General features: G+C 41.3%; 2 protein-coding genes across 2 annotated transcripts in view; one reads left to right on the forward strand and one right to left on the reverse strand.

Annotated features, from left to right (window-relative positions):
• Positions 1–598: 598 nt before the first annotated feature.
• Positions 599–4,759, reverse strand: dctn6 (dynactin subunit 6). Its single transcript, XM_005468253.3, has 7 exons — positions 4,539–4,759; positions 4,238–4,302; positions 4,026–4,131; positions 3,823–3,911; positions 1,915–1,962; positions 1,267–1,409; positions 599–1,158 (listed from the first exon to the last, which is right to left on the reverse strand). The coding sequence occupies exons 1-7, from the start codon at positions 4,571–4,573 to the stop codon at positions 1,060–1,062; spliced, it is 585 nt and encodes a 194-aa protein (XP_005468310.1). The 5' UTR covers positions 4,574–4,759; the 3' UTR covers positions 599–1,059.
• Positions 4,760–6,693: 1,934 nt separating this feature from the next.
• LOC100690306 (zeta-sarcoglycan) overlaps positions 6,694–16,950 on the forward strand; it is a 53,742-nt gene continuing 43,485 nt past the window's right edge. Inside the window, exon 1 of the mRNA XM_003450333.5 lies at positions 6,694–7,078. Within this exon, the coding sequence (XP_003450381.1) occupies positions 7,040–7,078 (39 nt within the window). The 5' untranslated portion in view covers positions 6,694–7,039. The remainder of the gene's footprint in view (positions 7,079–16,950) is intronic.

The raw sequence follows: 16,950 nt of genomic DNA on the forward strand, positions 1-16,950 counted from the left end.
GGGAGCCGCTGTAGCGTGCACTGAGCACGACACCAGCCCTTTAGACTCTGAAGAGCATGAGCAGTGGCCTTGAGCTTGTTTTACAGCTAAAGGAAGCAACTGTAAACTGTGACTTCTGAACTTTTTATGTCAGGTGATTCAGGCGGTGATGCTCTACTGACTGTCCACCAAACACACACACACACACACACACATTCAAATCTGTGTCTGTGCTACAGATGGGCTCAGCAACTCTAAAAGGGGGCTTAGACACGATGAGGGGAGGGCAGCCAGGCATTAATCAGACCCATCCTGCAGCAGAAATTCAACCACACCCGCTCTGTGTGGAATTCCCACTCTACCCACTCACAGCACCAATTTGGCAACCCCTGGTGGGATGGCACATGACTGGCAACACCAACATATCCAAGAAAGGGGGCTGCCACACCCATTCTTATCTTTTCAAGGCCTCACTTTTGCTCAGTAATCGCATTTATTAAATGATAAACGAGTCGCAGCCAAATCACGCTTTCTTTGAAAGGACTATTTTTAACCACGCACAAACTCGATCGTATGAGTATTATTTCTGGCACACACAAAAACGATATTTTTAGTCATGTTATTTATAAATGCTGCTTTAATTGGATATTTTGTATCACCTGATGAAACAAAGGCTTCATAGCCAAGAGCTGCTCAACAGTTCCTCCTAGTGGTCAAATAATATAATAATAAACTGAGCTTGAAAGGAAACCTATTTGAATCTTTACTGCATTATTTATGTCATTTTATTGGAACATTTATAAATATAGATGAGACACATTAACATAAACAGACATGATACATTTGAGATTTCAGGTCCAAAGTAGATCATAAATAGTCACAATAGTGATCTAAAAAGCCAAAGTGCACGTGGTCGTTTTCGCTGGATCCGTGAAGACGGCCATGAAGAATCAGAATCAGACAGCGAAATGCTAAAGTGTAAGATAAGTACACATGAATTTAAGTGAAGTGCATGAGTGTAAGGTGTCTGTGTCTGGAGGTGCTTGGGACTGCAGGAGGTTTCAATCCTCTGGATCCTCATTAGTTTCTTACAGGCGTGCCGTTTCCTTTCACCGTCTTCTTCAGGTGGTGGTAGTTGGGAAGGATCTTCATGAGGAAGTCCAGCTGCAGAGTCTGAGGCTATGTGATTAAAAAATAAATTAAAAATCATCCTAGGTTATTACAAATGTGCCTACAAGCCAACAGAACCTGGAGGATCGCAGACAAGCATCAGCATGAAGCACTGACCTGTGGCTTTTCACTCTGCACACGCCTGATGCAGTTTGATCCGTACACGACTGTGTTCTCCGGCACGACCTCGCACGTGTTGATTTGACAGCACGCGCCGACGATGCAGCCGCTGGTCAGGATCACGTTCCTCCCGAGATCAGCTGGCAATGAACATTAGAAAAACACACTGTGAAAAATATGAAAACTGGGCTTACTGTAAAACCATATTTACACGTGAGTTTTAGTGGTTTTTGTAGATTTAAGTAAAGACGTGAACAAACAATTTGTCTTTGTGACAGGCTGCTAGTAACACAGTAGCTAATGATGCATTATAGTAATCTTTGCTAGGTTTTCTGTTATGTGTTGTGACACAACACTGTCAAATACAAAGTTCATCTCTTAGCTAAGTGACTTTATGCTTGAATGATTGATAGGTTGGTAGTGAGTGGCTTTGACAGACAAACGAAAATGGTCAGGTACAAGGACTAGACTGGAAATGGGTGAAAAAGCAGCCAATGTCCAATGAGAAATTTTAAAAGACCTTCAGAAAGCCTGGAGAACTATTGCTCAAGAGCACTTTAAAGTCTGGATCCTTGGAAGCAAAATATCAAGACCTCAGGGCAGGCTCAAGACTCGAGTTTTATCTAATGTTAATGCAGTACTTACCCTTGGACTCAATCACATTGTTGTCTCCAATTTTCAAAGCTTGAGAGACTGTGTCAGAATTGTCAAGGACTTCAACCAGTAAATCAGGGGAATGAAACAACTGATATGTAATCAAAAGATATTGCATACTGGCTTATATTGCTGTTTTCATATGTGCTTTTCCTTATTTTCTGTCACATGTTACAGTAGTGAGTAAACATGGACAAAGTTTTAAATACTAAAGTACAAGTAATCCCTGTGACCACTGAACTCATTTTCTACTCTGGACAATGTCAAAGCGAGAGCATAGCTCTAAAATAGTCATCTCAGGCACACAGCTATAGCTGTGACCACAGAAGCTCCACCCACCAGCCATTTAATCCATCTGTTTGATAGTGACAGCCAATCAGAAGAAAGTTGTCTTAAGATGATGGTTCTCAAAATTTTTCCACCATGCCCACTTTGGAATCTAAAAGTTTGTTTTTTATAATGTTTTTTTTTAACAATAAACAATAACAATAAAAAAAGATCCAAGATAAATTTGACTGAAATGTGATGCAGCACATTAAAAACTAGCCGAAAATGCATACCAAGGATCCCAGCTGAGCACAAATACAAGGAAACGATGACACAGTGATGAATAATCAGACTTTCCAATATTTGAAATGCTTGTTATCTTAACTTCACTGTCTTCAAACATTCTCAAAACTATGTCAAAAAAAAAATTTGTTTATTTAACAGTTTGTGGTGCATAAACTGCAACTAAACATGGCACTACTTTGTCCTAAACCTCTCGGGCATGAGAGGAAAATCCCTGCTCAGCACAGGGGTGCGACTCGGCCAGTCAGCCAACAAAAATTGCCCCCTTTGGCACTGCTGGTAACTTTTACATCTTTAGCCTGAGGCGATAACGCTATGTGGATTGTGATCATTGGTTTCCTGTAAACCTGGTGGAGTTTTTAATCAGAGATTTAATCATTTACGAATGTGTTACGACGAAGTATTTTTCTACTAAATCATCGTCTTTCAAAGAATTGCCACAGTTTGACATCTTCGAGTTAAAAATTCATAGAAAATAAACAAAGGGAAATTGATTAAAACTGCTTGTTGGCATGGCAACCTACATGTTTTTAAATTCCAGGAAACAAAACAGTTTTCACACACTGTGCCAAAAAACACCCCCCCCCCCCCCCCCCCCCCCCAAAAAAAACTGGCCTCCTGTTTCTTAACTACCCCTTCATAAAACAGTTCATGTCACATTCATGTCATGTCGTCCAAATCAAATGTGTCTCTCACAAGGAGGCCTGCCCCACATGTTTGAAAACAGCTGGGTTGAGTGGATGAATTTAGAGGCAGCACAGTTACTTTTAGAATAGTTACTAGAACAGTTACTTTTTAGAATATAATAGAAGTGTGGGGTAGATGGAAATGAGCATTAAGTAATTGCACTGTACTGTATGTACATAGTATGTGATGCGCAAGCCAAAGCCTGTTAGTGCCCTCTGGTGGACAAACTCTATATGGACAACAATATTCCCAAAAGAGAAAATCATTTTAACTTGTAAGGCAACAACAACAAAATTTAAAAGATAATTTAAAAATAATAATAATTAAAAAAAAATCAGGTTTGTATGTATTTATTGATGTGCTAATAATTATAGAGGGCCACGAGTGCCAAAATGAATCAAACAAATACATCATTAAATGTGTCATTAAGTCATTAAAATTGGAAACAAATACAAATAATTAATTAAATGTATTATATTAATTGATACATAATTAATTATTCATATATTTAAATAATTATTCATTGCCATTTTAAATTAATTAACCACATATTTAATTAAAGGTTTCATTACGTATTTATTTAATTATTTTTGGCACTCGTGGGCCTCGATAAACAATGGCTATTGTTACAGCAAAGGATACCACATCCAACTTCAAACACATTGTTAGTCCCGATTGTCATGGCCTTTGGCTCGACTCCCTCCGACTCTGGCATTATATTCTCTGGATAACTATCAAGAGACATTAAAGGAATGAAAGTGTGCATGAAAATGATCACTCGGAAAAAAAAGAAAAAGAAAAAAAAAGAAGCGAGACTGTAAAGTCACACATCACCTATGGGTTACCTGTTAATGATAAGCGCCTGCTCCTCGATTAGATTCCCCTCTCCGATGATTATAGGCCCTGCTTCTGCTATGATCCGCGCTTTTGGGTGGACCACAGTTCTAGCGCCTGTGAATGAAGAACTGGATTTACATGGAGCTTAAAGCAGCAGCTGTAGATTTCTTTCTTTATTTCTTTCTTTATTTTGAAGGTCGTAATGATATAAAAGACTCACCGATAGTCACATCTCCTCTTATTTCGCTTTCAACACACACAACGGCTCCAGCGGCGATTTTAGCACTGCAGGAAAACACGCACAGACACACAGAGATATACGAAGATCATCATTCAAATAAACGAGGGCTACACGACAACGAGAATAAGCAGCACATATAGATCATCGCCTGGCTGCTACAGTGTCAGCCAGTGCAATACATGGAGAATATGATTGAACATTTTAATTTCCTGAAATCTGTCATTGCTTCAAAATACGCCACGCACGGTGCAGTGCAGGTTGGAAAGCAGGGGGGGTCTACCTTTTCTGTGCCATTAGTTGCTTGGCGTCTGACATCTTTGAGATGAAGAATAAATTGATCCACGGTCGATTATTTATCCTTCAGCTTGGGAGCTCTTGGCTTGATTGCATTTGTCTGGCTGGAATATCGTTTTCCCCCTCTGCTGGGACTCTTATATAAATGCTCCAATGGACTCCAACGCTAAAATCGAGGGGCACAAAGTGCGGATTGCAACGTAAGCGACGCACAGTCTGATTTATCTTTGATTTCAAGCCCAGTTTAATGAGCACCAGAAGTTTGTTTGTGTTTTTACACACTCACGCTGACATAAAGATCGCCTCCTTTTTGCTGCACTGTCGGTGTGCCTCCTGCAGGGTGCAACAATCACCAACTTTTGGGAGCTGATGGAGCTGTACAATGAGCCAGTGACATTAATGCCTTTAACTAACAGAGAGGAAACAAACTCTGTGCTGACCTGCTTGTTCATTTAGTGTCAAATACTCTCACATTTTTGTGTCTACTGATTTCTCCCGGAGAGCTTAGGCTCTTTCAGAATAATCCAATTTCTGCCTTTAGATTGTCCGTTAAGTGGGATTTATATTTTGTAAAGTCAACCGGAGTTCACTAGGAGTAAACCGGAAATTGAACAATATCTTATTTTCAGATTAAAACGGTCTACTTTGCAATGTTTAAAACAGAAGCTCAGTTCAATTTCCTAGTCATTACAAAGTGCATCTGATGTTTGTTATGTCACCCTGTTATTATTATTATCATTATTATTATTATTATTATTATGAGAACTTGATGCTTGGGACGCTCATCTTGTAACCGGAAGGTTGCCGGTTCGATTCCCAGCTCTGTCTGTCTTGGTCATTGTGTCCTTGGGCAAGACACTTCACCTACCGCCTACTGGTGATGGCCAGAGGGGCCGATGGCGCGATATGGCAGCCTCGCTTCTGTCAGTCTGCCCCAGGGCAGCTGTGGCTACAACTGTAGCTTGCCTCCACCAGTGTGTGAATGTGAGAGTGAATGAATAGTGGAATTGTAAAGTGCTTTGAGGGACTCGAAAAGCGCCATATAAATGCAATCCATTATTATTATTAATATTTTTTAAAAATAAATTTGTTGGGGAATGCCAGGTATTTAACCTCTTGTGGGGGTTGTCCCCTTTGGCGGTGGTCTTGAAGTCTGTGGACCCACTCTTAATTGTGTGAGTCATCCAATGAATTTAATGAAAAAGGCTTGGGTCATCATTGTGCCCTATACCATTATGTGACCTAATGAGGTCACCTGAGGCAAGGTCTGAGTGGGGGTTGAAGGGATTTCAGGATGGCATTGTGGGTGGCTGACAGCTGGTGCCGTAAGCCATGACTGTCGTAAGTCATGTCGTAAGCCATGACTTCTGTTCAATGATGGTCCTTTACGGTGGACATAAATGGCCTCCTTTACCCCTTTTTAAAGACACATGTCTTCTCAGTCCAAAATGTGAATGTTGGCATCCTTGAAAGACTGACCTTTATAGTTTAAGTACACATGTATTAGTGTAAAGCAGATGCGTTCTGCCAGAGGTTTCTTCCTGTTAAAAGGGAGTGTTTCCCTTCCCACTGTTGCCAGTGGCTGCTGGAGTTTCTCTCTATATTTTTAGGCTCTTTACCACACATTGAGGTGACTAAGTTGAAGACACCCACATTCTAATGAATGCATCAGAGAGCAACTTGGGGTTCAGTATCTTTTCCGAAGATATTTTGACAAGCCAGGGATCAAACCACCAACCTTCCAATTATTAGATGACCTGCTCCTGAACTAGAACCATCCAACAAAGGATGTAGGAAAAGGAGCTTTCAGTGGGGAGGAAACGAGGAAGACCTCAGAGGAGGGTCATGTAGTAAAGGTGGACATGCAGAGGGTTGGTGTGATAGAGGAGGATGCTGGGATTGACTGATGGAGACAGCTAATAAAGCAACTAAAGCAGAAGAAGAAGGAGAAGAACGTGGTCACTTCTGTATACAGATTAATTCGCACAATTTAAAGTAAATTAAATCGCTTATAACTACAAACAGCATGTTGATTGCTGTGTTTTCCCCTTCTTGAGCAGCGCTGAATAAGCGACACCATTTTCCGACTTTTATTTTGAAGTTAAGCAGCGGAAGTCCCGCGGGTTATTCCGTCATACTTGTCGGCTGTTGAGTTTTGAAGGAGAGCGAAGCGCGTCAAAGCGAGCTGCGGAGGGGGAGAGCGCAAGTCGGAGTACATTAATTAGACGGCAGCCCGTTTGAACACCGGCTTCCGTACACAATACAGCTTAAACACAACTTAAGTGTACAGTTAATATATACATTAAAAAAAAAAAACAACCTTCCTGAAACAGTAGGTATATATTTTTTATGCCTCTTCATTTCTCTCTTGTTCTTTCTGTAATGAGAGTGAAGAAGTGGGTCTAGCCGCGCGGCGGGGGAGCTGAATTTCACGCGTTCGCGTCAACTTTGTGGAAATATGTGAAGTGTGACAAATGCCACTGGAAAATGGAGCAGTCGGCTACTCTGGACATAGAGACTCTGAAGGTAAGCCAGTCACAGTGGAAAAAACACCTTTTTTAGTCTTCGTTTTAATTGGAACCGCGCACGTGCACAGGTGGCATTAACCATAGCTTAAGGCGCATGTCCAGTTTGGCATTAAAGGAGTTTCAGGCGTGTTCTGGCGGGCAGGAGGACACCTGTGGATGCCGGTGACATTTTTATCAACGTGGATGATGTTGTTCGTTTTAAATGCAGCAGCTCAAACTCGCGCAGAGTCCTCTCTGCAACAGGTGCGCCCTCCGGCTTCAAGTGTTCCTGTTAAAGAAAAAAAAATCCCAGCTAATTAAAGATGAATGGAAAGTGTCTGCTTCTCTCTACAGGCAGTAGTGTGATTAATAACAACTGACCAGCGCTCAGGCACTTCAAGAAGCCTGTCTGCATGGACTCCTTCACACATCTCCCCCTGCTCCTCCTCCTCCCCCTCTTCCTTTGCACTACACCTCATATTGTATGCATCCTGCTCTTCAAGAATCACTATAATGTGACAGCCTATGAATATTCTGCTGCTATGCTTTCTCATTATTATTCCAGCCTAGCAGTGGAGGCAGTAACCTCTGGGTACAGTATGTGCATCTTGTCAGTTCTGCAGCCCCCCCCCAAAAAAAGCTACTCTGAAGTCCATCACCCGGTGGCTGGGTGACTCTTATCAGTCGAGAAACCCCTCCTGCCCCGCTCAGAATCCGTCCTGCAACTTTTCCTTTCACCATTTCCTCCCCGTTTCCTGCGAACGCTGTGCTCCGTTGAATCCTCTGAATTGACACTGTGTTATCTAATTAAAACAGAGGCTTTGTTCGGGGTGCTTTGTGACATTATTTCTGTTGATAATGCTGCGCTCAGTCTGGCACTTCACCCTACCCCTGCCCCCAGTGCGTTCCTCTGATGAATGTAAATGATGACTACGGGGTGCTGTCCAAAATGGCCCCGTTGGCTCTCGGAGGATTTGCCGGGGATTAACAGGGAAAGCTAGTTTACTGTGGAGAAGTGTGCGTCTGTTTACATCAGCAGTTTGTCGACTGTCTCGCACACCATCAGTACCACGTTCCAACCTCGCCAGAGCTGCTGAAGAGACTTCACACCAGCTCTCGACTGTAATTAACGATGCGAGGGTCAGAAGGTATCGTCGGCCACATGATAGGTGAGCCACGGCCGCCCTGCCCGTGTTGCCACAGCGTCCTTGAGTAAGGCCCAAATTGCTCCCCGAGGCAGCTGCCGTTTGTGTGCGCAAGGAAAACACATTGTGAAAACACTCTGTAAGAACCCATCTACCTCTAAAAGGCTCTGTATAAGTGCAGGCAATTTGCCATTTGACGGAAGTGTCTTCAAAAGCAGAGCTGTGTGCAGCAGCAAAAAGGAAACTCGCCCCCAGCCCTCCCCCCTCAAATGGCATCTTCAAACAGCCTGTGATGTGATGCTCACTCTTGGTGCCTGTGAGTGCTCCGACTGAACAGCTGCGACCTTTTGTTGCGCCGGGCTTATTGGAGATCTTTGATCCCCGCTGGTCTCGTACTTACAGTAGAGTTACCTTGTTGCTTTGACTTTTTAAGGAAGCGCGCACCCGTCCATCGATTTGCCCAGAAAGGGCAACCAAACCGCAGAAGATGAACCCATTGACAAACTCCGCCGCTATTGTATCTCCTGCAGAGATGAAGGAGCCGCAAAAATTGGATTTCGCGTACAAGTGGAATGACTATTGACAGCAGCACCACCCTACCCACCCCTAGCACCCAAGTGCTTGATTGTCACATCAACAAAATGTGAGCGGGTAACGTCGATGCGGCGAGCTTGGCTTTGAGGAGCGTAATTGGCTTTCCCGCTTACAGTCGTGTATTCAGGCTCAACTGTGCGACCCTTTTGATTGAACTTTCTGTCAAAATAAAAGCCCAAAGAACTGAAATAAATAGGTGCTTTAATACTGTGTGTCAGACTTGGAGCTAGATCGTGTCCATCTATTTTCCGTGCTGCTGCCTCAGCGATTGTGCAGCGCTCGCACGCGGGATGGACGCGTACGAGCTTCCCAGTCATTAGTGCATCTCAAATGTTTTCTTACCTCCAGCTGAGGCGGCCCCGTGGGACTCCAGTGGCACCGCCGAGCGAGAGAGTGCTCGCCGATTTGCTGATTAACGTTATCAAGCATTAATAACGTCTCATTTTCTTTCATTAGGGGCTTCTCAGCTGTATTTTGCTGCCTCTGCAGCATGTCGTGCATTTGATCAAAGCAGCGTGTAGAATATCACCCTCTGTGCTAATTGCTGAAGATGAGGCACGCCAGCAGTGGGAAGGGACTGCTGGGTAATTGCTGGCTTTGGCTTTGGATCCAGCTGTAAGGTCTGTAGTGAAAGCTCTCAGGACCTGGTCCCACCCCCGAGGCGAAAAGTAAAGTGACAGATTCAGATCTCAGCACAAACTTAAATGGGATTGATGAAGAGGCATGTGCGAGGATAACTTTGGTTGTGCAACAAATCCACGAGGATGTTTCCAGCACACTGTTTCAGCTACAGAGATATCAGCTTTTTGGCCTTTTGTACCTCAGAGAAGCTCGTTTCTGTGTAGGAGTTTACTTCCTATTAATAGAACCTGCATGTAAAATGGGCTGTAGATGGTAAACCATCTGAGAGGATTTCAGACCCACCTGTTCACGATAATTCGTTGACATTTGTCTTGAGTGCTGTAGATCATATTTCGATGATTTCAGCGCTGATAGCTCTGTTAAATTGCTTAAACTTCTCCTTGAAGGAAACTCGTCTACAAATCGGTATTTAGAGATTTTAGGCGTCAGGTTAAAATCATTGTCAGACCTGTAATTGTGAACACAAATGTATGGTTGTTGTCAGTGGTGTAAAGCTTAATTGTTTATTTTCAGAAGACTTTGAGGCTCATTTTGGTTAAACTACATGAATACTCAACAATGGTCAGATTATTTTTTACTTTAAAGCAGTTCTTGTGACCTGTGAAAATTTTAAAAGGTCGAGATTGCTGCGTAATATAACAACACATAATGCTTTATCACAAATTTACACACGTGCAATAGTAGTTGCTGGGCGTGGGGGATCGATACAGCATATAGTGTTGCGACATGTTGCATGGTGATTATGTGTGTGATACAGGGTAACCAAATTTCAAATACTTATTAAATAAATTAAAATACTCCGGAAATAGTACGAACTAGAGGGATCATCTCATGCACCACCATCCTGTTATAATGTTAGTTGAGCAAAATTACATTAAATTGGCTCGACTGAAAATCCATCCAACACTGGGTACACTTAGTTTGACAAAGCTGCCTAATTCAGACAAAGCTAACAGCTGAGTCGCACCGGTAAAAATAGGAACGCAACATCGTTCATCTACATCTAAAAACAAGAACCAGTGTCTGCCTGGTGATTGTATTGAATTTCAATTGTGACCGCTTTTGATGACAGGGTGATAGCACAGGTCGCCTGATAGGAGGCAGCTTGTCTGCAAACAGTTACAGTCTGACTTGGACTGACTGCAGTCACTCTCAGATTGTCAAAGGGTTGCAAATAACTGTTGTCTAATTTATAAACAGATTGCCATCAGTCTGAAAGAGTCTTTGTCAATGAGCACAACCCGAGGGGACTCAGCCTGCCAGCTGCTTGTACTCTGGTTATATTCCTGTAGAACAGGAAGGCTGATGAGAGCAAATGTAATAGTTAATTGTGAGTTTATGTATATGTGATATTTGTATTTTTTACATATATTCATCACAGTTAATTGTTGTGTTATCAGAAATAGACTCCATGTAATTCCCAGCTTGACCCCCAGTCAATCACAGACTGATATACGTGATAACAGGGGTTGTATTTGTGATCTCATTTTTCAGCATAAAAATCAAATACAATTAATAATTTATAAAAAAAACTTTATCTCATATATTGACAAAGATTAAGTTTAAGCACATAATTTGCAGTGGAAAATTGTTATAAATCACAATATATGTCATTGCAGTCCTAAAAATCTGAATAATATTGCTTCGTGGGGTTTCTGGTGATTATCCTGTCTTATGGTTGCCAGTGAATAAAGCGTCAGCAGGTAAACAGGTGGTCTTTGTAGTACAGACTTTTAAATAAGTCGTAATTCCAACACAGAATCAAGAGGCTTTGAAGTGGATGTAGAAGCATGCATATAAATTAGAATTAGAAAGAAAATACTTTGATGAATTGCCAAATGCACTTGAATGGGCATTAAGATATCTGGGTATGCCTAAAATGTAGACTTAAATCTTCAGTAGTTTTTGCTTAAACCCAACCTGTGTATCGACTGATGTTAGCTATTAGCTAGATGTATCGGTATCAGTATTTATAACAGCTCATAAATGAATGTTTAGAAAAGTAAAGAAGAGATGAAAGAAACACCCTTCAACCATGGTATCAGTGTTGATATTGCCTGCTTTTTCCACTAGAGGTCACTCTGCAATTTCTCTGTTGTCAACACGTGTTTGAAACAACACAAACACAACATAAGAGCAGAGTCAGGCAAGAGTAAACGAGTAATCCACAACTTGTTGGTACAATAAAACATTAAACTTTATAGTTTTCTCTTACTAAGGACTCATAAATAACTGCACCTAACAAATGTCAGAGATTTTCTTTGTCAGAAAGAAAAAATAGATAACAAAAAATAGATTTTTAAATCACCAAATGTCAATATCGGGCTTAAATACCCCATTTTGGTCAGGCTCTACTTTTAACTTCTTTCTAATTGCACAAATTGTGATATTCTAGACCAATCATTAAAAAACTGATAATTAGAGCAGTTTTATTTGTTATCAGTGTTTTCTTCTTAAAAGTCACAGTTGTTTCTTGCACTTGGGTGCAGTTGGACATCTTCATTGGTCCAGGCCAGCGTGTTTGAGAGCGTCAGCTGTGACCAGCATGCTGAAATGACAAATTGACAAAGTGCCAGCCACTATGCACTCCTCCATTAGCTCTATGAATAACCAAGCTTTAGGAGGCAAGAGTGGACCAGGGTAATATATGCATTAAAAACCCTTGCAAAGAAATCACAGGATCTGCTAGCATTGGGAACAGTGGGTTGCCATAGAAATTACAAGTGCTGAAGTTTCCCCTAGCAACAGTGGATTGAAAATAGACTAAAAGTGTCCAGCAGGGCCATGGCTGTAGGCTAAAAGATTGGTTCGAAATAGTTTTTTTTCTTGGAGTTATTAATGTTGATAGGTCCTCTTGGATACCAGTTGTGTAAAGATCTCATGATAATTTTGAGGGTTCAGTAGCTCAGGTCAGTTTTGTGTAAACATCTTCCAGTGTTGTGAAAAGTTGTGGCTGTGAAAATGACTTGCATGACTACACCGAGAGGTGATTTTATGCCTCTGTGTAAGCACCTCTCATAGTGTTCTTGTCCCTCAGCTGTATCGCTGGTTAAATTGGAATCACTGACATTTCTAGGCCAGCGATATGGGTCATTTGTATTTGCTGCTAAGTCGCAACATCCATTTGTGAGACATCTGCCAGCACCAGCAGATGTGACCCAAACTGTTCATCCATGGAAACAATCACTTGAAGAGTGGATTAGGTTGTTTAACAGCAGTAAGCTTGTGGAAGTCTTGTGTTAGATGCCGTGTTTGCAGCGAGGTATGCTGTTATTATCCCCCCCGCTTTAGAGATTGCTCAATCATCCTTGCCCTTCCAAGGAACAATGTCAGTAAAGTGAAGGGTTTGGGAAAAAAAAGGTGCTTCATTGCTTCACTGCACAGCTGAAATATGTGATTTTAAAGGGTTTGTAAAAATTTTAAATGACAGAAATGACTTGGATTATATAATAGGTCATTAATGTGCCATGAGCAGATTTTCTTCTCCTTACTTTGCAGGTATTAGTTTTATTCTTCAAGGCTTAGCTGTCCTATGTTTGAATGGCTTTTTTTAAAGAAGGATCTAGGACACCAGTTAATGGTTAATTTAATTATTGATTGAGCTGTCAACGTAGAAAAGGGGGTTTATTGTACTACATAGGGTGACAATGGTGGATGCTGGGCTCAGTCTGAAGTATGACTTCAAATAGCTCTAAAGTTTTTTTTCCAGAGCGGAATAATGGCGCCAACATGGAAGTGGCAGAAATTGGAGTTTCTCTAGGTCAGGGGTGTCAAACATAAGGCCTGGGGACCAGAATTGGCCTGGCAAAGACGCCAATCTGGCACAATGGAAGATTGATAAAGTCTCCACCCAAATTTTCATTCGTACTACACCAAAGCGGTTAAGTAATAGATACACAATTAAATGACAGAAAGTTACTGTTTTTCCACTATCTATTTATATAAATGACTGTTTTTATCATACTGGCTCTGCTTAACAAAAATAAATTGTGAATAAACAAAAACATTTTATAAATACAGGATAATCTGGGCAACTATCTACCAGAACGTTTCCAGTTTATGAATGAAACTTGAAACTAACCATGTTAACTTCTGGCTGCAATAAACCAAAGTGGCGGCCGATTCTCAAATAAAATAATATTCAACAATATTTATTATTTATTTTCAATATGGGCTGGAGGGTTATCTAATAATAAAATAAAACATGTTCTTTTACATTTCAGAAGGGCTTTTGAGAAAGTTTTCTCAAGTCCTTAAATTAACAAAAGAAAGTAGTTTGAGTTTCCCCTTTCGTTGTTTTTCGTTAACAACATTTCACATGTAACCAAGCTCAGGAAAGACGGACAGCAGCTCTTTTCTCTCTTTCTGTTTCCCTCACTTACTTCTTGGGACTTCTGCATCTCGTCTCGTCACAGACGTTTCTGATTACACACACAAACACACATATGCACACACACATCCTCAATGAAGTGACGTGATTGGCTGAGTAGCATCACCTGGATGAATTGCATAGGTTTGGGACTTTCTGTGTGTTTGTTGTGACTTACCAGTGTCGACTATCATAGTTAAAAATAGAACATTTATTAAGTGTTGTAAAAAAACATGATAATATTGTAAACAGGTGATGGTTACTCACCAGTAACCAGTGCATCCTCAGCTTATTGACACACTCCAGTAGAAGAAGGTGACTGCTCCTAACAGCATTCACTCCCTCCCCTCACTGAAACTTCTCTTACTCGCTAGGAAGAGACTTACCTCCCACAGCAAACATTGAAAGTCAGACTGAGTCACTCACAAAAGTGCAGTTAGGCTATTAGGTGTTGAGTGAAGCAGTGGAGACAGGCGAACTGTTGCAGGCTTAATTTTGGATTTAACTACCAGTTTATTATCTGTTCTTTCTCTCTCTGCGTGCTGTTTAAATGCCCCACTGTGCCCGGTCCTTGGCTTACAGGTGGGCCTGCAGTTTGTGCTGACTGAGTATTTTGTTGTGGTTTAGTCAGGAATATTTTTTGGTAGCATTAGAGACATTTATTCTGGTAATGTAATTGTCCTCATTTGATATGCCACCAAGCACCTCCTTCATTCCCATAACATCAAATACCTCAATCCACTGGGCACTGAAATAAATGGCCATATTGGCCGTGTAGTATAAATCTGATGTTCACAGTCCTAAATGCTCACACTGACCATTTTTTCCTATTCTTGGCTCTGCATGATGTCAATGATAAAAGATATTCCGAATACGGTCATGCCCACAGCTCTGGCTGCGAGCACAAAAGCCCCACCCACCTGCTGCTGATGAAACCTTCTCTTTAAAAGGGGCATCCAGTGGGAAGAAAGTTGGCATGAAGGGGAGGGGAGAAGGGAAGGGGAAAAAATCACTTTTTACAGACAGAGGATAAACTGGGGAGCTGCACGAAGGCCTGGTATAAGATAAATAAGGATTATTTTGAAGTGTGAGTCATGAAAACTCTCTAGTAGAGTTCAAGAATAAAAATACGGAGCATGGAATGAGCAGCAGAGGTCCCATTTACATTTTTGTGTGTGTGTGTATATAAAATGTTACAGTGAAAGAATAGTTATAGTGTATACATGATGTGATAGGTTGCCCCTGAGTGTAGGAAAGCTATAAGATTAATTCATGTTTTGTCCCCTTGGGCTTTTGAGTATCACATTCTTCAATGAAGTCACGAGTTGGAGTTGTGGAGCGAGTTCCATGAACTCATCCACAGCCCGAAGGTTGTGTGTCTATTTCTAGCACCAACCTTTTACCACCACTCCACACACTGCCTGATGATGCAATGCTGCACAGTTGTACAAAAACACCTTCAGTGTCTCTGCTTTTATAATGACTAAAATTCATCAACCGCTCACCCTTGTAAGAGATATTGATTTGTTGCAACAACACAATACCTTCACAGCCTGCGACTCTCTGTCCTGACTGTTAAAACAGATATTGTGCAGCACAACTCCCTCTATAAGTAAGACGTCTGCTACCATATATATATATATATATATATATATATATATACATATATATATATATATATATTCTGCTTCACCGTGCTCAAACCCTGGCAAAGTAGTTGAGTTCTTCTTGGAAAAAGTCTTTACCCTGCTGAGAGTCTTTGCCCGTTCTGCCACAGTTAATGAGAGCCTGTCAGGGGGGGAAAAACACATACAAGCTAATGATGCCTGCCATAAGTGTCTTATGCTAATGGCATGCTGAGTGTGAATAAAGCATGTGGGGCAGGGCTTTACTTGTGAATGCATTACACATCTGGGGGTCCCTCAGGGGGGAACTGTGCACAGGTGTGTCAGTTATGGATATGTGTGTAATGCAATTAAAGCATTTCATACTGCTTTGATAAATTTATAGTTTCTGTTTCTTTGTGGGTCTAAAAAAAAAAGTCAAAAAGAACAAAATTGACATAATAAAGCTGGACGTTTTATCTTGGATTGTATGGGCTGGTATCTTTTCTTCATGTATATCTATGAGAGTGAGTGGCATGCCAAACTTAGTATAAATTCAGGCCAGCTACAGCTGAGCAGAGCAGCTGAGAGCTCAGCCAACCTTGCACCCTGTGATCGAGAGTTTCACGCTGTCAGCCAGCGGTCACGATCTGCTGAAGAACAGCGACTGCTCGCCCTCATTCGGACAGCCGCACTTGACAGACATCATCTTCTCTGATCTCAGATCAGAGCTCCCATGTCGCAGCTTCTTCGTGGCTGGCAGGCACCTAGTTATTCAGGCAGAGTGGTGAGGCACTTTGATGGCGCAAAATCGACCCTTCAATCAAATTCCAGTTTATCCTGTTTTGATTGATGTGGAGTGGATGGAAAAACACAGAAATGATAATCGTAATTTAAACTGTGTTATGTGGATGGGGTGAAGTGGAGCACTAAATTCTCTGTCATGTTTTGTTATTTTGGGTTCAGCAGACTGCATAAAAAAATGAAAGAAAAGTACATTTTTATTTTTTTATTTTCAGTTGTTTTGAACGTTACACACTAACAGTGCCTCATTGGACATTATTTCATCTCACAGTTAAGACCTCCAAATGCTGGCATATTGTAGAAAAAACCAAAACAAATGTTAGTAATAAATCAGCTTTGAAGTCATAGTGTGTAGAGGGCCATCACTGTCCTCAAAGCCAAAAGCTTATTTAAGTGATTTTTCTTGAACAAGATCTGCTGGTGCCTATTTGTACAGGACAGACAGAACAGAGCAAAATGAAGATCTGAAGGGACTCTAGCAGGGCTTTAACCCCCCTGAGCACATGTTCAGATCTTTTAAGATAACGATCTATGAACACTGAGTGTAGACATACAGTATTGTTCAAAATTCTTGAGCTGCCCTTGATTTCTTTATATTTTGCTTCCCTTTTAAAATTGGTCTTGAACAATAGTCCTCCAGGCTTTCTGACGGTCTTTCAAAGTTTTTCTGTGGACATTTGGACATTTCCACATCTGCAAAAAAACGGTGGAGGGTCAGTGGTGCTGGAAACAA

Source organism: Oreochromis niloticus, linkage group LG3 (assembly GCF_001858045.2).
Source record: "Oreochromis niloticus isolate F11D_XX linkage group LG3, O_niloticus_UMD_NMBU, whole genome shotgun sequence".
Classification (NCBI taxonomy): Eukaryota; Metazoa; Chordata; class Actinopteri; order Cichliformes; family Cichlidae; genus Oreochromis; species Oreochromis niloticus.

Bases quoted from the DNA above. Each gene is read 5' to 3' on its own strand.
- dctn6 (XM_005468253.3), bottom strand. From the start codon at position 4,573: ATGTCAGACGCCAAGCAACTAATGGCACAGAAAAG. The intron at 4,303-4,538 runs GTAGACCCCCCC...GTTTTCCTGCAG, and splicing joins CAACTAATGGCACAGAAAAG to TGCTAAAATCGCCGCTGGAG. The intron at 1,159-1,266 runs GTCAGTGCTTCA...TTAATCACATAG, and splicing joins TGCAGAGTGAAAAGCCACAG to CCTCAGACTCTGCAGCTGGA.